General features: G+C 41.0%; 1 protein-coding gene across 4 annotated transcripts in view; it reads left to right on the top strand.

Moving 5' to 3' along the window:
• CASK (calcium/calmodulin-dependent serine protein kinase (MAGUK family)) overlaps positions 1–26,257 on the top strand; it is a 405,996-nt gene extending 379,739 nt beyond the window's left edge. For 2 of the 4 annotated variants that reach the window (XM_011980193.1, XM_011980190.1), the window contains 6 exons: positions 2,706–2,821; positions 10,507–10,587; positions 10,694–10,774; positions 14,240–14,442; positions 21,428–21,511; positions 24,874–26,257. In XM_011980193.1, coding sequence (XP_011835583.1) covers positions 2,706–2,821; positions 10,507–10,587; positions 10,694–10,774; positions 14,240–14,442; positions 21,428–21,511; positions 24,874–25,050 — 742 coding nt within the window. In that variant the 3' untranslated portion in view covers positions 25,051–26,257. The remainder of the gene's footprint in view (positions 1–2,705; positions 2,822–10,506; positions 10,588–10,693; positions 10,775–14,239; positions 14,443–21,427; positions 21,512–24,873) is intronic. The other 2 variants (XM_011980192.1, XM_011980191.1) reach the window with 1 other exon arrangement.
• The last annotated feature ends 535 nt before the right edge of the window (positions 26,258–26,792 follow it).

Below are 26,792 nucleotides of genomic sequence, written 5' to 3'. Positions count from 1 at the left end.
ATAAACATTTAAAAAGATATAAGTAAATGGAGAGACATACTGTGTTCAAGGACTGGAAGACTCAGTATTATAGAGATGTCTATTCCTCCTAGATAGATTTCATAGATAAGATGCAATCCCAACAGTTTTGAAATTGACAAGCTAATTTTAAAGTCTACATGGAAATGCACAAGGTCAGGAATAGCCAAGATGCTCTTGAAGAACAAGGAAGGAGGTCTTGCTCTACCAGATACCAAGACTTGTTATAAAGCTATAGTAAACAAGATAATAAGGTATGGGTTTAGAGATAATTAGGTATGCTCAAATAGACCACAAAGGAATAGAGAACCTGAAAACACTCCCATACATAAATGGACACTTGATGTGCACAGCAATGAGGAATGGACAGGCTTTTCAATAATGTGGGACAATTGGGTATCCATTAGGAAGAAAAAAGGAATTGGACCCCTCCTTTACACCATAAGCAAAAATCAGTTCTAGGCTGGGCACAGTGGCTCACGCCTGTAATCCCAGCATTTTGGGAGGCCAAGGCAGGTGGATCGCACAAAGTCAGGAGTTCAAGACCAGCCTGGCCAACATGGTGAAACCCCATCTCTACTAAAAAAATACAAAAATTAGCCAGGCATGGTGGCACACGCCTGTAATGCCACCTACTCAGGAGGCTGAGGCATGAGAATCACTTGAACCTAGGAAGCAGAGGTTACAGTGAGCCGAGATTGCACCACTGCACTCCAGCCTGGGCATCACAAGGTGACTCTGTCTCAAAAACAGAAAAAACAGCAGTACTAGTACATTAATACCCAAAATGTAAAAGACAAAACTATAAACTTTGAGAAGGTAATATTGGAGAATATCTTCTGGGACAAGGAAGGATTTCTTTTTATTTGTATTTATTTTTCTAAAGTCAGGGTCTCTGTCTCCCAGGCTGGAGTGCAGTGGTGTAGTCTTGGCTGACTGCAGCTTGGAACTCCTGTACTCAAGTGATCCTGCTTCAGCCTCCCTAGTAGCTGGGACTACAGGCACATAACATCACACCAGCAAATTTTTTTTTTTTTTTTTTTTTTGTGGAGATAGGGTCTTGCTATGTTGCTCAGGCTGGTCTCAAACTCCTGGCCCCAAGTGAGCCTCCCTCCTTGGCCTCCCAAAGTGTTGGGAAATCCCCTGCTAAGAATTTCATTTTTGGTTTTTTTTACACAAGGTCTCGCTCAGTTGCCCAGGCTAGAATGCACTGGCATGATCTCAAATCACTGCAACCTCCACCTCTCAGGCTCAAGTAATTCTCCTGTCTCAGCATCTGGAGTAGCTGGGACTACAGGCACATGCCACCGCACCCGGCTAATTTTTGTATTTTTAGTAGAGATGGGGTTTCACCATGTTGCCCAGGCTGGTGTGAACTCCTGAGCTCAAGTGATCCACCTGCCTCAGCCTCCCAGAGTGCTGGGATTACAGGCATGAGCCATTGCACCTGGCTGAGGATTTCTTAAGATATCAAAAATACTTCCCATTAAAGAAAAGACTGATAAATTTGACTAAATTAAAACTAATAAGTTATGCTCATCAAATGATACCATAAAGAGAGCAAAAAGGCAAGCCACAGAGTAGAAGAAGATGTCTGCAACACATATATTAATAACTGACAAAAGCATAATATCCAGACTATATAAAGAATTTCTACAAATCTATGAGAAAAAGACAACTGAATAGAAGAATGGTCAAAAGACTTGAACAGACACTTTACAAAAGAAGAAATTCAGTAGCCAATAAACATATGAAAAAATGATCAATCTTACTAATGAGTGAAACGTAAACTAAAATGTAAATTAAAAACACAGTGGTGTTCCATTATTCATCCACCATGATGGCTAAAGTTAAAGATGGATAATACCAAGTGTTGCCAAGGAAGTGGAACAGTAGGAATGTTCATACACTGCTGGTGGGAGTGTAAATCAGTACAATGTCATTGGAAAGTAACTTGCCATTTACAATAGCACCATATGGCATTCCGATCGTGATTTTGGACTCTTATATGTGAGTCACTTGGGGACCCTTGGTTAGCCCCCATGAGCAAAATCATTAAGAGAGCAAAGTCTTCTGTGGCAGTATCCTGAAAAGTAAGTATTTGCTTAGACTGAACCTAAAAGAGCAACTTTTTAACATCATCTTTGTTTATGTTACCAATGCTGGATGTTATAGATCAAAATTATAATGTCCTGATTGTGGTTATAACTGTGAATTTAATCAGAGCACACTTTTTATATCTTATATTAGAATCTCCATGTAGCAGTAGTACCATTTATTAAGCTGTTGTTAGAAAGATTAAAGGAGTTAATACATGTAAAGTTCCTAGAAAAGTGTCTAACATTAAGTGCTCAGTACCAGCTAACAAGTGACAAAGCCAGAATTCAAACCAGGCCTGTGTTGAAACATTCTACTGTGTCTCATGGCCACATGTTTAGGCATCTAATCTGTGTTGTCAGTATATGTTCAAGGAGTACCATGCCATTTTAGTATAAGCCTATATTTTAAAAACATTTCTAGGAAATTGTCATGAAAACCAAAGAATAGCCTTTGTCCAAATTTTTTAAAAGATTAGAATGAGTATGGTTATGCTGTTTTATGTAAATTCTTCAAATGGATGACTCTTCTATTTTATCAACCAGAACTATAAATTCATTTTATTTTATTTTTATTTTTATGTGTGCTAGGCGAGTAGCTTGCATTGCCATGGAGAAGACCAAACAGGAGCAGCAGGCCAGCTGTACTTGGTTTGGCAAGAAAAAGAAGCAGTACAAAGATAAATATTTGGCAAAGCACAATGCAGGTAGGGAAAAGCACGACTGTTACTGAGGCTGGGTTAAGCATCTCCAAGACCTAAAGAGATGTAATATTTTAATTCAGTCTTCGGTGTTCTCTATCCAAAAAATTCTACCATATGAGATCGTCATCAACTTTCAAAACCTTTAAGAAACCCCTACCTCCAATTAATATGTTGGTTATTTGCTAGATATTTTACAGAGCTATACTTTATAGGACAAAAATGTTATTTTGAAATAGTATCTTCTGGAATGAAAAGAATCCAACATGTTAAGTCCTCCCCTGAGAAATGAAAGCCTGAGAGTTTGCTGAGTAGCCAGGATTCTTATCTCCTTGGCTGGGATTGGTCTTGAACAGATCTCCTCCCCTCTGGCTCCTGCCTGGCCCTTGGGCGTGGCCCTGTGATAAACATCTAAGGGTAGAGGTGTGCTCTTATCAGAGAACTGTGTCACAAATGGTTCTGTGGTTGGTTTGAAAGAGTACAAATGACATGGACACTAACTTGGTTTTGTCCATTTCTGTGAGTAGTCTTCTTCCCTCATGATATTTCCAAGCTCCCACAAGAGCAAGAATCTTATCTTGGCCTTCCCTTTATAGTATGTATGTTTGCCCATATGGAAGTTTGTATTCAACTTAAGTCAAAATGTTCACTTGTCTTGTTAAAAACAGAAATTAATACCAAAAAAGCATGATCTGTTGTTGCAATAGAATATCCAGAAGATTCACAGGGTGCAACTTAAGCTAAAGAAAATGCATAGTGGTATACAGGAGTGCTAACGTAAGAAGTTATTTTCAATAACTTCTTAATATGACTCCTTTTATAAGGAACTTTTTCTGAGGAATTGAAAGTCCTGACTGGCATTAGGTTAGTTCCCAAGGTTTCAGAAATAGCTCCAAAAATTAGAAATGTGGCCAAAAAAATCAAGTGAATCCAGTCATGCATACCCAGATTGATGGCATAATGTTTCTGACAAGTATGAAATGCATTTTTCTCTGTAAATGTTATAACATACTCTGAATTGTTCATTTCTCAATCAGAAATTAAAAGTAAACATTTCAAACTGCTGTATAATGTGGAATGAATGTGAGTGGCCACATGGGTTAAGTTTAAACAGCTCAGTTAAATAAGGAATCATTCCCTTCTTGTTAGTTACATTGTACCACTTTTTTATTTCCAAAAACAGTATAATTTCTGATTATGTGCTACTACAGAGCAGCAGTTTCATAATGGCTTTTTTGGTTTTATGAAGGGAAGAAATAGTTAAAGCAGACTAGTTACACAAAATGTAGCAACTATTAAGTAAATGCTCAAGTATACTATTTGAAGAAATGCACTGCAGAGCCAGTCACGGTGGTGGTGCCTGTAATCGCAGCTACTTAGGAGGCTGAGGCAGGAAGATTGCTTGAGCCCAGGAGTTTGAGGCCAGCCTGGGCAACATAGCAATACCCTATCTATACAAAATAAAAATGAAATAAATAGAAATGCACAGCGGTATCAGCAGAATGTTGCTTCACACAAAACGTCAGTGGTTATTACCAAGTCTCCTTAGTTGCCCTTATTTCTGTCAGCTTCTAACAGTCTAACACAATCTAATAGGCTGACAAGGAGATGTGTTGACATATAAATTGAGAAATGTATGCATCTCACCTTATAATTTTTGCAACAGTGTTAAATGATACATACATATAGATGGCATTGAAAGTAACTTACACCTAGAAAAGCGAAGAAATGGCTGGTTCAGGCTGTCAGTTCATCATTAGATTTATGCTGTACTAATAGAGGGTATGTAAACATGAGTATTCAGTTTGCCAGTATTCTTTAATTCAGCTCTGAGGAAAGTAAGAAATTAATTCATTGAAAAACTAGAATTCTCTAAATACTGTCAAAGAATCAATTTAATCATTCATTTAAGAATTTTGCCAGAGAATCAGCATTCAATCTGGCAGCCAGTGTTTTCACTTTTGTGTGTGTGTGTGTGTTTTCAGTTTTTCCACTCTTTTGCCATCAGGGCATCACTGGTCTTCTTCCATTGTTCCCATTCTCTGATTCCCGTTAGGTGGTGCACAGTGGTCCTGCAAACACGCCTGTAAGCTTAATAGGCAGCTGGAGATAGGACCAGGAATTAGCACACCTGAGTGTGCAATTTGGGCAAATCACTTCGCTTCTGCGGGCCTTGAAATGAGGGAATTAGGTTAATCAAGGATATCTTTTCTAATTCTAAAGATCCGTGGGTCTCAGGTTCTTTCATCACTGGGCCTGACAAACGGCAATCATTCAATGAAGCCAAGTATTCTTGTACTGTCTATCTCAGGCTCTTGCTCTCTGGTAGACATTGCCTATCCAGGTTGAAAGCTATTACCCTTGACATAGAAGTCAGGAGCCTAATAGGGGTAGAATAGAATTGTTTTTTCCTCTGTCTTTTGACATTTACCTCCTATCCCAAACCATTGACCTCTCTAAGTTCTTGTCAGCTTAGAATGAAGAAAGGAGGGGTTGAGAGGACAGGGGAGCCTACTGCCACCACCTGTTTGGTATCATCAGTATTTTCCTAACCAGCGGTCTTCTGGGCATCAGAACCTTCCTTGCCATGCTTGAGGGCTTGTTCTACATGTCAGTGTGTGTCACTGTGTATAAGGCCCTCCTTTGAAAGAAAGTCTGAGCTTCTTGGATGGTCCTTGCAGAGACCCTTAAGTGTCTTTGTAGAACTTTGTGTTTAGGCCTATTTGTGATTCTCTAGTCAGGATATCATTGTTAGGCTTCCCTCGCCTGCAAAATAATCACTGTGAGCTCTCTTTTTAGTGTCTCTTTCTGAAAGAAGATTCCCAACTTTTTTCCTGGACTTTCTGAAATACACTGCCTGCAAAGCCTAGCGTTCCTTTCTGTCACCATCTCTTCAGGTTTCTTCTGCATCGTCAACCAACTCTTCCATTTTGTTCATTAGAAAGTCCAGAAGAACCACTTGCTTAGTATTACCTTTGCTTTACAAGAGATCAAACTGTCAAGTATTTAATCAGCTGTTCTGCTTTTAGCTATGATGAAAGATCATCCCAATGTACAGAAGTGTCCTTATAAAGAATTGCTCTAAAAGACTGAGAAACAAATACTATTGACCTCCACTGGTGAGGCAGTTGCTTTGAGAAATATCATAGCCTTTCATACCAAACTAGATGGGCTCATGGGCCACAGATAAAACAAGATCTCAAAAGGATTTTTCTGGCTTCTTTAGAAGTTGATGGTAAAATACAGTACTCTGTTCTTCTGCTACTACTCAGTTAATTAAAATAAAGGCCGTATGTTTTGTTTCCTGCTTCAAATCTTTGAGAATTCATCATATATTGATGGCAAGATCCAAACCTTATCAAATTCTGGCATTATTTGTATTTGTGGTACAAATGAAGGTTGGGAATTTTGTCATTATCTAGAACTGGTGGGAATGATAACACTAGAATTATTTCCATTTTTGTCACTAGGAAATTCTACATAGCTTGTTAAAGTGGAATTCTGTTCAGACTGTGTTACCTACAATTCCCATCATAAAGTGACAGCCTATTCGCTGAATTTGACCCATGAGTAAATTTTATCCCTCTAACTCCCACACACACAGTGTTTAAAATAAATTTTAATAAGTCATCACATGTGAAAGTCAGGATATTTAACATAAAAATTTGGGTTTCAGAGTTCCCTTAGAAGAACAAGGAATGCAGCAATACCAGGCCCACTTTCTCTCGCAGTAACTCTGGGTGGTTAATGTGGCCTTTGAATGGTCACTCATTCTCCAGCACACGCTGTCCACACCACTCCCTGTTTTTGCACCTGGCCCACTTCATTCAACCACATTAGCTACCTGACCCCTGCGGGCATTCAAGTATCTACTTCTTAACCCAATGCTACCAGTGTGCAATGCTCTTTTGAATTGGAGATCTTTATAGTATATGAAGATCTTGATAGCATTTCCAACTGAGATAAGGATTCAACGTTAATGACTTTTTTATGGAAAAAATTCAACCTGGAAAGTAGTTACATAAATACTTAAAAGAAGTGTCTGGAATGTTAAGTAGTTTAGCAGGAAATCAGGGTAATATGAGCAAACTGTGCCAGACAGTATTTCTGAATCCTTGGGAATAGATTTGATTATGGTGTGTGTAGCTTTTACAGCAAATACATTTTCTGTAACACATAAAAGGTTTCTAGCCATGTATACTTGGTGCAAAAAGCATTGTAGTGTGGCTAGAACAACTGAACTCTAGAGGCATTGAGATTCCTCAGCCCCCAGGACTTCCAAAAGTCATTTTAGATCAAGTTACTAATGTAAACTTTTTAAAAATTTAGGAAGTTTTCATTAATTTGTTTTCTTAAATGTTAGAGCCCCGAAATGTTTACATACACATATTTGAACATAGGGGATTTCTACAGTACCATTCATAGGTGTGTTTAAATTATGCTTAATACCACAAGTTAGTACTATTGACTTTAAAAGCTATTCTTTTTTTTTCTGGAATACAAGCAACTCTAAAGGAAACGAAAAGTGACCCATAATCTCACTCACTGCCCTGTTGGCATTAAAAATAATAATAGGCTGTGCGCAGTGGCTCATGCGTAATCCCAGCACTTTGGGAGGCCAAGGTGGGCAGATCACTTGAGGCCAGGAGTTCGAGACCAGCCTGGCCAACATGGCAAAACCCCATCTCTACTAAAAATACAAAACTTAGCTGGGTATGGTGGTGCACGCCTGTAATCCCAGCTACTTGGGAGGCTGAGGCAGGAGAATCACTTGAACCCGGGAGGCAAGGCTGCAGTGAGCCAAGATCCCACCACTGCACTCCAACCTGGGTGAAGGAGTGAGACCCTGTCTCAATAATAATAATAATAAAAATAATAGGCACACATGGTTAGAAATTACACATGGTACAGGACAGTACAAAGTGAAAAGCAAAAGGCTTCCATGTCTACACTCTCTGAAGAGGTTTTCTTGTAACTATTCTCGATAAAATGTCTATGCTAGTATATAAAATCCACTGGCTTTTATATAAGGTTATTGTTGAATTTCTATTAAATGAGTTTGTTTCTTAATGTGATTTATTTGCCTTGTGTTTAGAATATTGCATGATAAAGTTTATTTTGTACATATTATACTTTTATTTTACTAATATATGAAAAGCCATATTTCAATGACCCCTGTACATTTTTCATGCTGTCTCACTCCCAATGGCCTCTGTGCATGTAAGTAACCTGTTGAATGACTATGCCTCTGTGTTTTTGATGATTTTCTTTTAAGTCCTTTTTTTTAATCAGCAAGCAACTTAAAACCTTTAAAAGTTCATTCTTTAAGTGCTTTCCTAATATTCTTTGTATCTCTTATTTTAAAATACCCTTTTTTTATTGTTTCTCAACCCTATGACCGTGTGGCAATTTCATTTAGACCAGAGTAACCTCTTCATGCTGCTCCTTTATGGTTAAGATATTGATGTTTAACATATCTGTTTCATTTCATTTTCATAACATACCTGTTTGTGGTTTTGATTGTTGACATCTAACTCATTCTTATGTGTTTTTTTTTAAAAATGACAAGTCTTAATTTGGTAGGATTAGAGTTAGGGCTCTATAGAGGGATAGGTGTGTGTATATACCATTGAGAAAGCTTGTGTCATCATCATCATCTTGCTCTTTCGTGAGATGCTTGCTTATTTTTATTAAAATATATTAAAACATATCTGCTTGTCAATGCACTTCTTTCGTAAGCATACTTTTTCTTGATGGAAATATCACTCAGAGGGCAATAGGTCTAAAAAATAATGCCATCAGCACTCCTGCTTTTATTTTTGCAACTCTCATCACTCCATTACTACTGCAGTATAACTAACTAGCCCTACCACAGAGGGCCTCATGTTCATTTTAATTTTGTGAGTCTGCCATTCTGAACACAGAAAACATTTCTGGCTTTTTAGCTATTGCTAGAGGATATGCTTTAAAGACTTTCAATCAACCTTTATAAATCAAGTTATCGAAAGAAAACAAATGTGCAAATACCCATTAATATACACTAACCTCTATTTTAATATATTGTATTTCTTTATATATTGTGATAATGGTGCTTTTTGTTTGTTGGTTTCTGATCTATTCTATTCCCAAGTATCTTGTTTTGCATTTTAAGTGATTGGGCAAATCACTAATGTTAAGAATTAAGGTGATATTCACAATCATTTGGCCATATTGTTTTAAGGAGTAGAAGGTTCTCTTAATGAATGATTGGCTAAAGTAGCGCAGATTTCGGCCGGGTGCGATGGTTCACACCTGTAATCCCAACACTTCGGGAGGCCAAGACCAGCGAATCACCTGAGGTCAGGAGTTCAAGACCAGCCTGGCCAACATGGTGAAACCCCGTCTCTACAAAAATACAAAAATTGGCTGGGCATAATGGCGGGTGCCTGTAACCCGGGAAGCTGAGGCAGGAGAATCGCTTGAACCTGGGAGGCAGAGGTTGCAGTAAGCCGAGATCGCACCACTGCACTCCAGCCTGGGCGGCAGAGCGAGAGTCCATCTCAAAAATAAATAAATAAATAAAGCAGCCCAAATTCCTTTATTACATCATTGAATCGATTTTACTGAATTTATTTTAACCCCTCTAAAATCCAGGGTTTATTCCATATTCTTTAAAAAAAGAAATGTCAGTATGTAACTGACAGCATTTGGGTATGACCATACAAAAATTACAGGAAACACAGACATACAATTTTAGCCCTTTGTGAGAATTTCCAAATGTGTGTGAGAATTGGACCACGTTGAATTTCAACAGGAATGGGCATCTGCTCAGGAAAGTTTCGTACATTGCTTGAAATTGCTTTTATGATAGTGTTAAGAGGCAGGCTTCAGAAAATATTTGTTAAAATATTTCTCCTCAGTCTGTAGTGATTAGAGAACTCCACTTTTGCAAAGGTTTCGGAGCTCAGACTCTGCTTCATGATTCTTTCCATCCTGATCCACCACACGCAGACTGCCCATGTAATGGTCGACAAGTTTTCAGGCCCAGGAAAGCATGTAACTCTCCTTACATATTCAAGACTCTCCATTGAATGGATATCTGGGTTACAGGAAAGCTTGTGAGATGCTCATTGATAAGCTTATGAAATAGTTACAGAACTTGCCTTAGAATCTAGCATGCCACCTTCATCAACTCTGTTGAAAGAAAGAACCATGAAGTTAAAGACCAGCTGCCCATGCATTTCTCATCCATCTTTAGAAATGTTCTAGCTGGCCCCTCTCCTGGTTAACTTTAGTTGCATTCATGCTATATTCATGTTGGTCACTGTCTGTAGACTTTTTCTTTTTAGTATTACTGACTTCTTAGAATTGGAAAAATATGAACAGCATGTGGTTTCGAATGAATTCATATAATTTGTTGGATACTGCATGAAAAGATATGTAACATCTTTTAGATTTGGACATTTTAATGCATGTGTTCAGCATCTTTGGATGCCCCTAGTTCTAAAGTGCATTTTCATGGGCTTAAAAATGAAAATTTCTCCCTAGATGCTATATGACTTAAATTACATATAAGCCATATATCATAAGTTAGATTCATATTTTTAAGACATGGTTTTAATATAACTGTAGTTTTGCAGTAAAATTATAATTTATGTACATGAAATAGTCATTCCACAAATTCACCTTTCTTCTAAATCTTTGCGTTTTAGTGTTTGATCAATTAGATCTTGTCACATATGAAGAAGTAGTAAAACTGCCAGCATTCAAAAGGAAAACACTAGTCTTGTTAGGTAAGTTTGATTGTATAAGTGGGTTGCTTATTCTCTCTTTCAAAACATTTTGTGAACATTATTAAGAGTTGTCAATTTTAACATTCTTTTTTCCTAAATGACATAGGCGCACATGGTGTTGGGAGAAGACACATAAAAAACACTCTCATCACAAAGCACCCAGACCGGTTTGCGTACCCTATTCCACGTAAGCAATGTCTCAATCTCTTTTCATTATATTTTTCCTATCACTTTTTTAACTCTATAATGTGTGTATTTTTTTCTGATTACATGAGGTATAACTGTTCATTGTAGGAAATTCGTAAAATCCAAAAAAGAACAAGGAGGAAAATGAGTTAACAATAATCCCAACCCCTCTTTCCCTATAATAAATGCTATAAATATTTTGTTGTATACCCTTCTAGGCTTCTCTGCTGTATACCCTTCTAGGCTTGTCTTAGTACAGATATGTGTATAGAGTGTGTGTGTGTGTGTGTGTGTGTGTTTTAAATAAATTTAGGTTCATCCATTCTGTTTGTAACAATTTTTCTAACAACATGTCATACGCATTACCTAGACAAATTATTCTTCAGAAAAGTAAGTTTTCATAGTTGTAAAGTTTCTGATATGACAATTTTTCCCTTAATTAATATTTAAATTGTTGATTTCTTATCACTTTTTAAACCCAATCAATATGCTAACAGTTGTTTCCGTAGAGATTTTCAAATCTGTAAGATTTTTAATTCTCCTTTATTTTCTGTATCTTATTCTTAACCTCTTGCCCTCTTCATTTTCTCAATTGTAAAATGAAGTAATTCCAGGATTGCAGAGGGGATTTGAGATCATGTGTATGAAGCGCTTAGCAGATGATGGATGAGTAGAAGCTATCTACCACTATCGTTTCATTATTATCATCATTATTCTAAAGTTTAAAATTTTAGGCAAGGCGCGGTGGCTCATGCCTGTAATCCCAGCACTTTGGGAGGCTGAGGTGGGCGAATCACCTGAGGTCGGGAGTTTGAGACCAGCCTGACCAACATGGAAAAACCCCATCTCTACTAAAAATACAAAATTAGCTAGGCATGGTGGTGCATGCCTGTAATCCCAGCTACTCAGGAGGCTGAGGCAGGAGAATCGCTTAAACCAGAGGTGGAGGTTGTGATGAGCCAAGATCGCACCATTGCACTCCAGCCTAGGCAACAAGAGTGAAACTCCGTCTCAAAAAAATAAAATAAAATAAAATTTTCATCCCAGAAGCTTTCTAGCAGTTCAGGGTTGGAAGAGCTAAAGGAGAATGATTTTTTAAGAGCAACAGGAGAAAATGTGAAGATTGGCTCCATTCTATAGGGCCTTCACATGCCTTCCTGAAGCAATGTCACCGCCACTTACAGTTATCTGTACACCTCAGAGAGCCAGGAGGCTTCATGAGACAACCTTCATCCCAAAACCCTGTCTGATTTACACAAGAAATTTATCCAATAGTGCCTCATTTGGCACTACTGGGGTTTTCTAGTAAAACACTTTGAAGTGTTCTTTTAATTCTCCTTATGTCTAGATCATGAGTACAGCAAGCTTACCTAACATTTAGCTTCTTCTTAACCACGTAACAGTTGAACTTCCATGTTATTAAATGGCCAGTTAACTAGTTTGGTTTTAAAACTTACCTTTGATGACATCAATCATGACTAGTCTTTGAAATATTTGACCCCGTATGTGTATGTAACATGTATCTAACTACTAAGACGACTAAAGATAGTACAACATCAATATGTTATGTCAGTTCTTTGCCGGGCGCGGTGGCGCACGCCTATAATCCCAGCACTTTGGGAGGCCGAGATGGGTGGATCACATGAGGCCAGGAGTTTGAGACCAGCCTGGCCAACGTGGTGAAACCGTATCTCTACTAAAAATACAAAAGTTAGCCAGGCATGGTGGCATGCACCTGTAGTCCCAGCTACTAGCGTAGCTGAGGCATGAGAATCACTTGAACCCGGGAGATGGAAGTTGCAGTGAACTGAGATCTTGCCACTGCACTCCAACCTGGGCAGCAGAGCGAGACCCTGTCTCAATAAATAAATGGTAATGCCGGTTCTTCAGCTTTTGAGAGAAAGGGCTTCTCTTAAAATGTCCACATTTTGATGACCACAAGCACTTGATGTTCTAACAGGCTAGCAGGAAAGGGGGAATTCCCCATTAGTTTAGGCTCATGTACACAGGAGAGAGTAGCATAAATTTGTTCTTTCTCAAGGAAAGAAGGAAGTGAGGAAATTGGGAGAGAGAGGGAAAAAAGGGGAAGGAAGGGAGAAGAGAAAGGGGGATAGGGAGAGAGAGAGAGAATATTAAAACCAGTGTCCCTAGCTCATCTAGAAAAACATTTCCTAAAGTGTGTTTTGCAGGATACTGGTCCTATTAGTATCCGCAGAACTAGAGCTTATTGGCGTATACTTCAGTTACACTCACTCAGGTGAGGGGTAGGCAAACCTTTTCTGTAAAGGACCAAATAGTGCACATTTGAGGCTTTAAGGCCACACAGTCTGTCACAAGCACTTAGCTCTGCTGTTATCTCATGAAAACAACCATAGACAATATGTAAACAAAAGCACATGGCTGTGTTCCAATAAAACTTTGTTTACAAAAACAGACAGTAGGTGGCCGGGTGCAGTGGCTCACACCTGTAATCCCAGCACTTTGGGAGACTGAGGCAGGCAGATCACCTGAGGTCAGGAATTTGAGACCAGTCTGGCCAACATGGTGAAACCCCATCTCTATTGAAAATACAAAAAATAGCTGGGCATAGTGGTACATGCCTATAATCCCAGCTACTCAGGAGGCTGAGGGCACAAGAATCTCTTGAACCCAAGAGGCGGAAGTTGCAGTGAGCTGAGATCGCGCCACTGTACTCCAGCCTGGACTACAGAGTGGGACTCTGTCTCCAAAGTAAAAAAAAATAAATAAAAGACAGTAGGCCATATTTGGCCCATAAGCCAGTTTGTCACCTCCTGATTGACGTCTTCCATAAAAATTATGGCTATGTCTGGCCACAGTCATTGTGTTTTCAGTGTAATGTGCCTTTTGCTGTATCCTAACATTCTCCTTTTGCAAGATGTTATAGACCATCACTTTTCTATAGAACTTTCTGTGACAATGACAGTACTTGATGTCTGCGCAGTCCAGTACAGTGGCCATTAACCACACGTGGTTATTGAATCCTTGAAATGCCGCTAGTGAGACTGACAAACTAAAATTTGAATTTTATTTAATTTTGGCTTATTTAAATTTAACCATATGCGGTTTTCCATTTTTTTATTCTCCTGTTTTCCTTCTACACAAGACTCAACTGCAGTAAGGCACACAGTGAGTTATATTCATCTTGGGCCATTTCATGTCTTCCTCCTGTGGTGATTCATGAAGGGATAAAATACATCTCACCTGAACACTGAAAGATTCACCAAACCAGACAACTGACTGGCTACTGTGGTGTGATGTACACAGATAAATATGGTTTCTAGAATTTAGTTCTGCAAAGCCACTGGGGGTGAGAACAGGGGATATGAGATATATGCTAAAGAATCCACAGCTTTTAGGAAGAGACTGGGTTTGAGTAAATCTGTTGGGAGCGTAGTAAGCTCATCAGCTCCGCCTTTTAAACCTCTTGTGCCATGCGGCTTTGCAGACACAACCAGACCTCCAAAGAAAGATGAAGAAAATGGAAAGAATTATTACTTTGTATCTCATGACCAAATGATGCAAGACATCTCTAATAACGAGTACTTGGAGTACGGCAGCCACGAGGATGCAATGTATGGGACAAAACTGGAGACCATCCGGAAGATCCACGAGCAGGGGCTGATTGCAATACTGGACGTGGAGCCTCAGGTAATGCCCAGCCTCCCCGAATGTCTGACATCCTGCCTGCATGCCAATAAGCACAGATTCTGAAATCAAAAATACCATCAGAAAGTCACAGGTCACATAATTTCATAAACTACGGAAAAGTGTCAATAATAGAGGCATTGGGGGTTCACAGTCTAGAATGCCAGCTGACTAATCGTTGGACTCAGTGCACACACCAGGTATTTAAGAAGCAGACATTATTCTCTTAAGAGGTTTATTATATGCAGAAGCTCAATAAGGTTCCTGATTGGGTCTACGCCTGCCAGAAATCCTACAATCATCTGACCTCAGGATGAGGCTCTGGCACTTTGTTATCACAACAGCCACCTTCCCTCTCTGGGTACAGCTCATGCTGGACCATCAGAGCCTCTGCCAGCACATTATGTTCATCTCCAGTGAGAAACTGATCCTGGGGCCTGGGTCTAAAACACAGCACTAGCTTTATGAAAGCAAGCATGAGTGAGCCCAGATGTCAAAGACAGCAGGGATGGAAACCCATGGTGTCTCTCAGCCTCTGCCATTTCCTTACCTGAGCACAATGCCTGACCCTGAGCGAAAAGTAGGAGAGGGATAAAGACTTGGAAGAGGACTCAAAAGAGAGCCAGACACAGAGATGACGAAATGGTTTCTAGATATGTCTTGCAATAGGAATTATTAAACTTGGAAAAGAGAAAGCTGAAGGCTTTACATCAAAAATGCTGACAAGCTGTTTTTTCATCTCTGAGTTCAAACCAAGTAGACATGGGAGGTAAAGCACAGTAGGAAGGATTTGGGAGTTGTAGACATCAAGGTGGGTTACAGGAGAGGCTTGTGGGTGCCCATGTGACTCCGAGTTGCCATTTCTCGGACTGACCTGTACCAAATCTCTTTTAACACTTAGAAATAGAACCAGTATGCTACCTGCTGAAATAGTAGACCAGCTTCCCTCAAGCAGGCTGTGTTTCATCAGGAGGCTTACCTGGCTATCCTAGGCAGGACGAATCCCTGTTCAAGGACCACTGTATGAGACTTGGTCCCCTAATCATCCCTAAAGCAAGGACAGAACCTGTATAGCCAGAGTCTGTGTGACGTGGGACCTGACAGCTCAGTTTCTGGGCTCCAGGATCCTAATTTGTGGCCAGTGGGTTCACCCATTTCTGTTTACAACACCTGATGGCGTTCTTGAACTTGGAACTTTGGAAACCACAAAAGGATCTGTTTAAGGGGCTAGGGAGGAAAGCAGCAGTAGGGTGAACACTGCCATTTACTTAACAATTAACTTGGACCTATATAGAACTAAATATATGATGTGTACCACAGATTGATTTTTGTTTAACTGCTAATCCCTCCTTACTAGGGATTGGAAAAATCTTCTGGCCAGGGGTGGCTAGAGGCAAAGTCTCAATCCTGGTCCTGGTCTTCGACATCCTCTCCTTGGGTTCCACACTGGTCTTCACCTGAACGTCGTTTTCTGCTGGTAGTAATGTCTCTAGCAGTATGCTGGCTGCAGGGCTCCTCAGACTCCCTCTGCATTACCTAAGTCCACTTTCGAGGGCTTTCTGCCTTACCTGCCTCCGCTACTGCCGCCGCCACCGCCACTGCTGCTGCTGCCGCTGCTGCTGCTGCTCCACCCGTAGCGTCCAGCTCTCCCTGTCTCCTTGCCCTTGCACAGCCATGCATTGCTCTGCACTGCTGAGTGGGAGACACTTCTCTCAGCCTCCTCAGGACACCCACAGCAGTTACTTTTACCCATTGCACTTGGCCCCAAAGCACCTCCTCACCCCGGCTGGGCACTCTCCTCTGCTCCCCTGAGTGCTGGATGAGCTCACCTGCACTCTTCTCTCCTGCTTCCTGGGTCCCTGCATCTCAGAACTGTGATCTCTCAGATCCACTTAGCCCCGAGGGCCGGCCATAGGCATCCTGGCTGCCTGAGCCTCTTTGGGCCAGCGGCCCTGGGGATAGGGATTGCCCAGGTCCTGCCCCTCCCGTTGGTCTGGTTGACTACACTCGTCCCAGGCCCTGCTGCCCAGGCCAGCCTCATGCCAGTCCTGGTCTCACAATGACCGCTGCATACCACAGTACAGCTGAGGATGCCCGCAATCTGCACCGCCTGGGCTTCACTCTTGGGCTTCTCTGCCCTCAGCCCAGTCTCTCCTCGGCTGGGCAAGGTCTTCATCCTGCCTTCAGGATGCCTGTGACCATGAACAACTTGCTTTCAGGCAGAGCCTCATTGCTCCAGGGAGGCTCTCTCCTTAGGACATTTTTCTTCACCCCCCTTTCCCACTCCAGCTTCTTAGATGACCCCTCTACTGTATCTCACAGACAGTTCAATCCAACAAACTTGTATTAAGCACTTATATGCCAAGCGGAGGGTCAGGAGCTAAGAATACAATTCAGAAGACAAGATGGTGAGGATGAAATTCCTTCCTCATTGTACATGCGAAACTGTCCATAACAGAAGGGCCTTGTGGCATTTTTTTAAATCCTCTCACTTCTGCCAAACTACATGTGGACCATAGGAAAACCACCTAACACGTGTCCAACTCTTTTAGTGCCGGTCTAATACTGTATGCCATCTTATTTCAGACAACTGAGGCCCAATTGAGCACGTCTAATAACACTATATGATAAGATGTTGTGGTCCAACTTTAAAGCTAGAGGATGATGGTAAAGACATTAAACTAGAAAGAAATTAATAACCTGGCTTCTCATGAAATAGTAATAGATTATGTTCTTAAAGTGCTATATATTTCGCCAGGCATTATGACTCCTTACCTTATCCTTGTAACCCTATGAGCTGGAGATCAGTATCTACTTTTGTAGATGGAGAAACCAAGGCTTAACATACTTGTGACTCGATTAAGGCTTTACAGTCAATTGAAAGTGAGGTGTGAAGTTGAACTATGTTGATTTTTAAATTTTTATTCTTTTACAATAAATCCCCACTTCCTTTCACTGTACTACCCTAGAAGAGGTAACCCTGGGAATCCTTAAGATGGTTCACCTTATCCATAGTAGTACAATTTAAAGCCTCCTTTTCTTTTTTAATGTTCAGAAAAATCTGTAATTCAGTCAAACCTAAGAAAAACTGCAGAATTTATTTCTCATGAAAATAAAGCTATGGCTCAGAAAGTAATCTGTGCCTCTAAAGCTGAAACTGTCATAGCCCCATTGTGTAATCAGAGCTTAATGTGATGGTTTTAGATTTTAACTTTATTCTGATGTATCCATTTGTAGCATGAAAAAGTTAATAATAGCAGAATATTTGTAGTTTTGCTTTTGCCCACGGAGGAAGAGGTCATCATCAAGAGGTAGCGTACAGTCTTGTTAGGAATCCATACTTTAAAACAAGAGCCAGGTTCTGAACCAGAGACTATTTTGTGAAATCAGTTAGCTCTCTTGAGATGGGTTCCGGGGTCACTGCACTCTTCCTAAACCCTTAGATTTTTGTACCAAATGACTCAGATGCGTGCCCCTGTGTGCCTTTTAAGCTTGCAAACCAGAATAGATATCTGCATCTTATACACTTGGGTCAAATGAGTTTCTATTCCTTGAAGATAATAACCTGAGATAAATTATTGGCCATAGCCAAGCCATAGAATCAATTTATCTCCACAAATATTAATGTTATTTTGACTATCTGAATCTAGCATGCTTTCAGTGATCCTTCTAGAGCATGCTCTTTCTCTCCCTGTCCATATCTGTCCCTGTTTCTCCTCTCTCTCTCTCTTTCACACACACACACTCATACTCTCTCTCTGTCTCTCTCTGTCTCTCTCTCTCTCTCTCCCTCCCTCTTTCTCTCTCTTCCTCTCTCTCCCTCTCTGTCTCTCTCTCTCTGTCCCTGTCTCTCTCTCCGAATCCCAGAGAGATTCAGAGAGAAATATTTGCCCATGAGCATTAAAAAATTTGTGCCTCATCCTGAGTCAGAAAGGAAGAGGGCTTAGAGTTCATCTTTAAGTCACCTGTTAACTGCCTGGGAGAGGGGAATCCTTGTGAGCAATTCCATTTCCTGTCCCTGACGTAACTCTGAACCTCAGTCAGGCTGCCACAGCACCAAAAGTGGCACTCACTTGAGACCCATAAGTAGTGCAGAGTATGGCACAAAGACCTTCAAGAACAAGTGAGGAAATGTGTGGTGAGTCTGCTGAAAATACAAGGCTGACTAGACAGGAAAATCTCAATCAGGATTTGAGGCATCTTAGAATTTTTGAAAGTACAATAATAAAGTACAGGAATAGAAAAAGCCACAAAAAGGAGGAGAGAGCAAATATGCTAACCACAGGGCTACTTTAGTTACTGTGATAAATACTAAATTTGGCTCTGAACTTTCTGACAACCGGGGCAAAAAAAAGGAAATCAAGGAATATAACCTGATTCGTAGACATGAGAGGCATCTGGCAATGTGAGGAACATGGCCACCATTGATGGTTTTATGCAGTAAGTGCAGTCTATGGATATAGACCAAGGACATGAATGCAGTGCAGAGATGGGCAGTCTGCAGAAAGCTAAACTAATGTTCCAAACAGTTTGTTTTCTGCTGTTGTAATGTGATAGCTGGAATGGAAAACATGAGAAGGATTGGGTACCTGGCAGGCTGGGCCACTGAGTGGAGAAAAAAACCATTTCATGCCCAGGGTGTCATTCTCTACTTCATCCGTGAGTTCTGTTCAGCATCCAGGCTGGGTGGACTTCCATCTAGAACTCAGAATAGCTTTGGAGATAGAAGCAAATAGGGTTCTTTCCCATCTCAGTTGCCCAGAAGCAGGCTATGGGATGGGTATATGTGTGTGACCAGGAGTAGGGGTGATGAGAAAACCTTGTCTCACCTGACCCTGTATTCACCTGATCTATGAGTATAGGAAGGAAGGAAAAAAGGCCTAAGATAATACTGACATAAAGGATATTTCTAAGTGAAGATCCCTGTTAGCTTGCTTGACCTATATATGGACTTCATCATAATGTTTGTTCCTTGGGGATTGGCAAAGAAATTGCCAGTTACCTCTTTCAAAAATTAACATATATGCAAGCTTAAAGAGCTTTCTTACCAGAGGAATCAGAGCCTAGGACTTTAAGAATTAAAGAACTTTGATGGATAAATACAATGTACCAGTCTCCCTCAACCCACAAGAAAATGCTGTGTGACTAAAATTCAGAAATATAATCAATCCTAGTGAAAGTCAACCTTGCACTAAAAAAAGAAAGAAGCTTTCATGTCAAATTTGTCTCTTACATGCCTATATACACGAAGAGGCTAAGAGAGTCCCTTCGGCCAAGAGAGTAGAGTGCTCTGTAGATGAACCTGCCTTAAAAGACAAGATAAATTCTGTGCAAATTATATCTACTATTTTTACATTTTAATTTTTTTATAAGGGCAGTTTATGCTGGGTACCATATTGGCCATGAGTGAGACAGCTGAAGAAGACACAGTCCCTGCCCTGAAGGAGGGTACCCGCTAGTCCGTGGGGTCTTGGGTTTCCCATGTGATGGGTACTTCAGGAGCACATGGGAGGGTCTCAGAGCCCACAAAGGACTTCCCAGAGAAAAGAGCATCAGTGCTGAGTTCTGAAGGATTACTCAGCCAAGCAAAAGGGCGAGTGGGGAAGGGGAAGAGAGGATGGGAGGTCCAGGCAGAGGGAGTAGTAAGTCAAAAGGCCGGAAAGCCAGAAGAGAGTCTGGCCCTTTCTGGAACTGAAAGTAGTTCAGGACGGCTGGCCCATGGAGGCAAAGGGGCAGAGAGAAAGGCTGAAGAGGTTAAGCACAGGCATGTTTATGAGGGAGAGAGGTGACATGCATGCTGAGGAGTATACATTTTATCCTGAGGCCAAGAGGGAACTGTTGAATTCTGAGCAGGAGAGCCATGGGTTTTGAATTTCAGAAAGATCATTCCAGTAGCAGGGTAGAGTGTCGATTGGAAAGCAGCAAAACCAGAGGCAGGGCAACCAGTCTGATTACTATGACAATAAGCCGGGCAAAAGATGGAGCAATAGGAATAGCACGAAGCAAGCAAATTTAAAGACCATTTAGAAAGCAAACTATGTGGGGAGCACGATAGTTAAGTTCTTGTGTAAATGACAGCAAGATATTTACCCCAGCGCATATGAATTAATCACATGTCAGTCACTTGTGAATTGGGTATCTGTATGTGTTGGGTTTTGTTCCTTGGAAGGGAGTTTGTAACCTCCAAGATAATCATATCCTCCTGGGGAGGAGCTGAAACAGTAATCCCTTAGCAGAATTAACTCCCGCAGCGTCTGATTGCAGCGTTGCAGTATATCTATCCAAACTAGTAGCTTGCAGTTAGAGGTTTTCAGTGCCTTGGAAGGGAACTGAAAGGGATCTCAGAGACCCTTCTCTCTTGAATGCAGCGATTTCTCATGAGCCTACACATTGCCCACAGCCACACAGTGTCTTTAGCGACAGGACTAAGACACAAAGTCTAGGGCTTCTAACTCCAGCCCTGGGCAAGCTTCCCCCTTCCCCAGGAGTCCCGGGGGCTTTTCAGCAGAGCAACGCAGTTACAGTGGACAGATTTGCTAGCAGTCCTTGGCTAGCGATTTGAAATTTGAAATGTGAGGGAGTGGCCTCCAGATTAGTGGCAAAACCAGCCTGCAGGTCCAAGTCTCTCCTTAAATGCATTTCCTGTGGATTAAAATTGAGGCTACAACTAATAGCCAGGTTTAAATGGACATTAACCAACATAATCAGTGTTAACTTTTATGAAGAAAAAGAGATTGATTCATGAGTCATAAGAAAAATGTCCAGTTTGCCAACTTTTATTGTCTGATGGCTATTGTCCATCCTTTAGAAAAAAAGTAATATAAGTTATGTATAAAGTTGGTAAATTTAATAATACCTTGCCAAAAATTTGAGCCAAGGGCTTGAAATTTTCAGTTGTATAAAAATTTTTATAGACTCATTTGAAAGTTACATTAGTTATTTCTTCTTTTAAGTCGGGATTTTTCTTTTTTTTTTTTTCTTAACACAGGCACTGAAGGTCCTGAGAACTGCAGAGTTTGCTCCTTTTGTTGTTTTCATTGCTGCACCAACTATTACTCCAGGTTTAAATGAGGTAAGAATCAATCTGTTTTTCCCCAAATAAGCCGTAAGGATCAAGCCTTAGTCCCCAGCACAGTCAGAAGCGTGTCAACCTACATTTGCAGCAAGACTGCTCTGATGAAATGGGATGTGGAGTAGAATGCTACATGGGACAGCCTTATCAGTAAGTTGACTTCTAAAATCTGAGGACAAACCCCCTCGCTCCCACCAGGACCAAGGCATCCCAGGTGTCTCACAACCTCCAGGGCTGCCAGCCTACTCCCTACCCAGTTACGGATTGTGCGGCCCGTGGAGTGGAACCTTCGTGGAATTTCTCTCCAGGCCCCTGGAGACTACCAAACCTAGAAATCAGCTCTGTCCACTGTCAAGCCAGCTCAAGTCAGAAACTGCCACAGACGTGGTACTCATGAGAGTTGGCTGCCGACTTTTAGAAGGTTTTCCATTGCTGAGCAGATCCAAAGGGTAGTTACCATGTGTCTGCTAAGTGTAGCAGTGCCTATCCGCTGTAGGTTCCTTAGTTAAGGGGAGAGTCTTATACAAAGTTATCCTGAAGACAGTTGCTTTCACAGGTTCTAGAAATCATCAGAGGATTCGACTCTGTTCAGTCAACACTGACCTAAACTCACCCAAGCTTAAAATCTAGTTAAATCAAGGCTTGGAAATTTTCCCTTTGTGTACCTTTAAGGAAGATTCAGGATTTTGATTTACCTGTGTTACTCATATTTTCCATCATGTTTTTGTCATTTCATCTGCAAGAGGTATATTCCTTTGTAAAATTCTACTTTCCCATCTTTTTTAATACACAAGCATGTTTGAAACTCCACATTGTGGTTAGCTTTTATCCTTAAGTTGCCATGTATTTTTCTTGAATCATCATCTTTGCTTTTGTTTTTGTTTTGCCTGTTTTCCTGCCCTTTTACTAATTTTCCATAGCTGCCAAAATGGTGCAGAAAATTGCCTGTAAGTACCAGCTAGGAGGTAGTGAAATACAGCCTTGTTTCTTTTAATAGATTTAGAATGTAGACACTTTGTTCCCACAAATCCTTGCTTTTGCTGTTAGAATAAAGGCATTTTGTTTTCACTGAGTTAAACCCTGCTCACGTGTGAGTCAAGCACACAGACAAGCTGTTGTCGAGGAAGAGACTGACAAATATAGCTTCATCTTAAAAGATTCTTAAGAGGGAGCTTTATTTTTCTGTAAAGAGACCTACATTAAAAATGTGATACTTTCAGCCATACATTTTCTTGAATATTTTCATCAGCCCAGCTTGCTGAGCAAGTCATAAACTCTGCTAGTGGTTTCTGAAGCTCAGGACTACATATTCAAATAGAATCCCGTGTGCCAGACAGTGATGTTGTAGGAATTGTTCCTTTTCATCCTGGTAGGAAGCACTCCTGTCTTTGGGTGAATGCACGTTTGCTAAAATGGCGGGTTTTTTGGTTTTTTGGGTTTTTTTTGGTTTTTTTTTTTGCATTGTGTTGGTTATTAAGTAAAGCCACAGTGAAAATACTATGCTTTTTAAGTGCAAGCAGAACTAGAAGGTGATGATTAACTGGGGTCTTAGCTACACTGTAGTACTTAACACTCTCAGTCAAAGCATGCCCTGTCCTGCTTTGAAATGCCTGTAAAAGAGGACAAAACAGGTAGGACATTCTTGGTTCAGAGCGCCCTGAGAGAGAAGATTGAGTTCCCGTCTGCTGTGGTGTCTGTGCATGCCCACTGCAGGGCCAGGACGGAATCAAGCAAGTCTCTTTATCTTACTTCTAGTCCCCTTTCTTGAGAGCTGTACCCAGAGAGCTGAGGCTTGCCTGGACCTCCCAGCAGCCTCACCAGGAAAGGTCTCTTGCCAATAACAGAGGGGCCTTAGAGAAGAGGAGGCGAGGGGCCCTAAGCCAGTACTGGGCACTACGGCTCCTAGGTCCTTGAAGATACTGCATCTTTTATTTTCTCTGGAGATCTTTCTCTGTCACCTGGGGCCCCCATTTCTGGGAAGAATTGCTCAGTCTCTTGATTTTAGATTTAATACGTGTAAAACCCTATAATGACTGGCACTAGTCAGACAAGTGCTTGTTCTTTTGACAGCATTTATTAAGCACTTACTATGTGTAAGGCACTATGCCTAATGCTGGGGCACAGCAATTACAGGGCATACAAGACAAGTTTATAGCTGGAGACAGAGCCACTCATCAAATAAAGAGGTATTTCATTATCTCTATGTATATTTAAGACTCAGCCCAAGAGCTCACCCACCTAGTGTTTGGCAGGTAGGGGGTGGTTAATTTGACTCACAAAGTTCCCTAGTGTCAAGGTTGAACTTGCCCTTTGGGAGTTCAGCATGACAAATTTGACTCATGAAGATATAGAGGCAGACTTCTTTCTGGTGGCTCTTAAGAGACCCCTGTCTTGAAAGAACTGCCACTCTGTAGCGGAAGCTACACTTGCGTGACAAAGCTGGGACCTAAACTCCCTCCTCCTGTTGGATCCCTCTTGCGAGAGTTCTTAAAATCTGTGGCAAGCTGCAGCTTAGGGAGCATCCTTTGTTGCAGCAAACCTCTCTAGAGTTCAGCAGCTTCTCTTCCTTTGGTTTTTTTCATAAGAGATACGAGGACCTGTGAACAGTGACATTTGTCCAGCCATTTCTAATGCAGACCACTCTGGGGGGATTCATCAGATGCCAGGTGCTGTTTGTTGGGGAAACAGCCTTATTCCGGCCATTATTTGTAACACTCAAAGAGCTTTTGCCTCTGGCATCAGCTGCTATTGAGTGAGGGCCATTATATGTCATTGAATTCCTGGAACGGTGGCACCTTTAAGTACAAGAGGAAAAAATACAACTTAATTTGTCATCCAAGGGCAGGGACTTGCTGGTGCAAACCCAGCTGGGCCCTGAGGCCTGGCTCCAGTGAGTGTGGAGGACCAAGGGGAGGGGGGCAAAGAGCTCAGGCTTTGCCACCATCTCCCTCTCCCAATTGGGAGAGTGGCTTGAGGCTAGGGCGGGGGGCTTCCTGTGGGCCTGTTTGGGCCACCATAGCCACTCTAACCCACACCTGGCATGGCCCTGCCAAGCCTGACTCTGGGGACAGGCATAGCTAGGCCTGAGTGGGGGTGGCGTGTTTCCTGAAGAGTGTCTGTTTTCTCTGGTTCGTCTGCTTTGTCATGGACCCTCTGTTGCATGTTGAGCAATCACTGTCTCCTCTGTCATGGAGCGGACTTGGCCTCATGCTGGAATACGGCATGTCAGGGTCTGGCCTTGACTGTTTCTGACACTGGGATGAACAAAAATGTGAAAAGAAAATGAATCCAACTGATTTCTCTCTTCTGTTTGCTTTTCCTCCTCTCATGCCCACCCCTACCTCCATCTCATCACCATTTAGGATGAATCTCTTCAGCGTCTGCAGAAGGAGTCTGACATCTTACAGAGAACATATGCACACTACTTCGATCTCACAATTATCAACAATGAAATTGATGAGACAATCAGACATCTGGAGGAAGCTGTTGAGCTCGTGTGCACAGCCCCACAGTGGGTCCCTGTCTCCTGGGTCTATTAGGCCTCTCCCCAGATATCTGAGCATAACTGGGAGCACCTCATACGTGGAAAAGCCTCTTTGTTATCGGCCTTGTGTCAGCAGGTCATGGTCCCTAGAGACTACCTAGTTGTAGTGTGACCTACATTTATAATTATTGTCATGTCCGAATAGATAGGAGGAGAAAAACAATTACACACTAATTTAAAGAGACAGTATCTTTTTTAATCAGTTCTCCTAAACTTTAATAAAATGTATCTTTAAATGTATGTATTATTCAATCCTTTGGAATGTTATATTTTTGGAAATCATAGCTTTTTATTTCCAAGGCCCCTAAAAACTGCACAAAATAGATGCTGCTTTCTATAATCTATTTTAATAATAATAAACAATGATTCTGTTACCTTGACTGGGGGTGGAACACTACATTCTTTTTAGAGTCTGATTTTATGGATTGGAATATCTTTCTTTCCTTTATTTATTTGAAATAATTAGTGTAGTGATTACAAAACAGTCATAAATTTTTAAAGGCCTTTTTTCTCTTTTTTTTTTTTTTTTAGAATAGTATTTTTTTTTTAAGTCCTTTATGTAACATCCAGATAATGTGATACTGTCTCTTTGAAGCACCCTGTAAACCTTTTAGAGATTTGAAGTTGGGTCTTGACTCTTAATGCATGTGGACAGTCGCGAGCGTTTATGCTGTCGGTGTGTCTGTGTTGGACAAAACAATCTGTAATCTACAGCAAAGTACATTCTACATTCCGTTCATGGGGCACACCCAGGGGAATAAGAATAAAATGCTATTATGACTAAGTTGTAAACCTATGCACATCCCTTGCATTTTGGGCAACTTTATAAAAAAAAAAAAAAAAGAAACTGATTTTTATTAATAATAATCATGTAGTGAAATGTGTTTGTAATTTTGTCTCAATTTAATTTGTTGTAAGGTGGGGGGGAATTGCTGGTTTCACCATTTCAGATCTGTGTTGTCTAAGAGTATTAACGTTTTAATTAAGCAAAGAAATGAGGATTTTTAATCTGTATGTAATTGTTTTAAAGCACCCATTTTAAGAGAAAATACTGTGCAATGAAGAAACCAGTTTAGGCATTTGCTATAAACTGAAATATTCCAAAAGAATAATCTATAACAGCCCTGTAAATTCCTTTAAAATGATAACAGGACAGTTTGACCAATTTTTTTTAAATATACTTCCTTTTATGTGTTCAATAATTAAAATGCCTTTGGGTCCTTCATTTCATTATAGATTTGTTCAGGCTTCCAAGCTGATAATCTTTTCAATTGTATAATTTGTTAGATGCTCATCGAACCTTTGAAGGCCCAGGAGTGAGTATCAGTTGGCAGGGCGACAAAGGAGCCTGCCAGAGCCCAGCTGGACCGCGTCTGACTCGCACAGAGCCATGAGCCCAAGGGCCACAGGTGTACTGGAGGCCACCTGTGGTCTCTTCTTCCTCTTGCTGTTTCCCTTGGCACAGGGGAATCATCTGTCCTTGTTGCTTTAGAGACATTAACCATCTCATAACCCTTCCATGAAGTCACGTTCTTCCAATACAGGAGATTTGGGCTGGGGTTCTCAGACTCTTTGCCAGAGGTCAGTAGAATGGTTTTCATTAGCGTGTGAGGGTGTGAAGTACTTATATTAACCTGTGATCCTTGAAAACATACCATCGTTTTTTTGCTTCTTGTAGGTTAGATGGCCTTGTCACTTTGTGCCTTGGCAGGATGTGCAGGGTGTTTTCTGAGCCGA

This window comes from Mandrillus leucophaeus, unplaced genomic scaffold, assembly GCF_000951045.1.
Source record: "Mandrillus leucophaeus isolate KB7577 unplaced genomic scaffold, Mleu.le_1.0 Scaffold209, whole genome shotgun sequence".
In the NCBI taxonomy this organism is placed as follows: domain Eukaryota; kingdom Metazoa; phylum Chordata; class Mammalia; order Primates; family Cercopithecidae; genus Mandrillus; species Mandrillus leucophaeus.
Note: the sequence above shows the minus strand (reverse complement) of the source record. Positions and strands in the feature narration are given on the sequence as shown.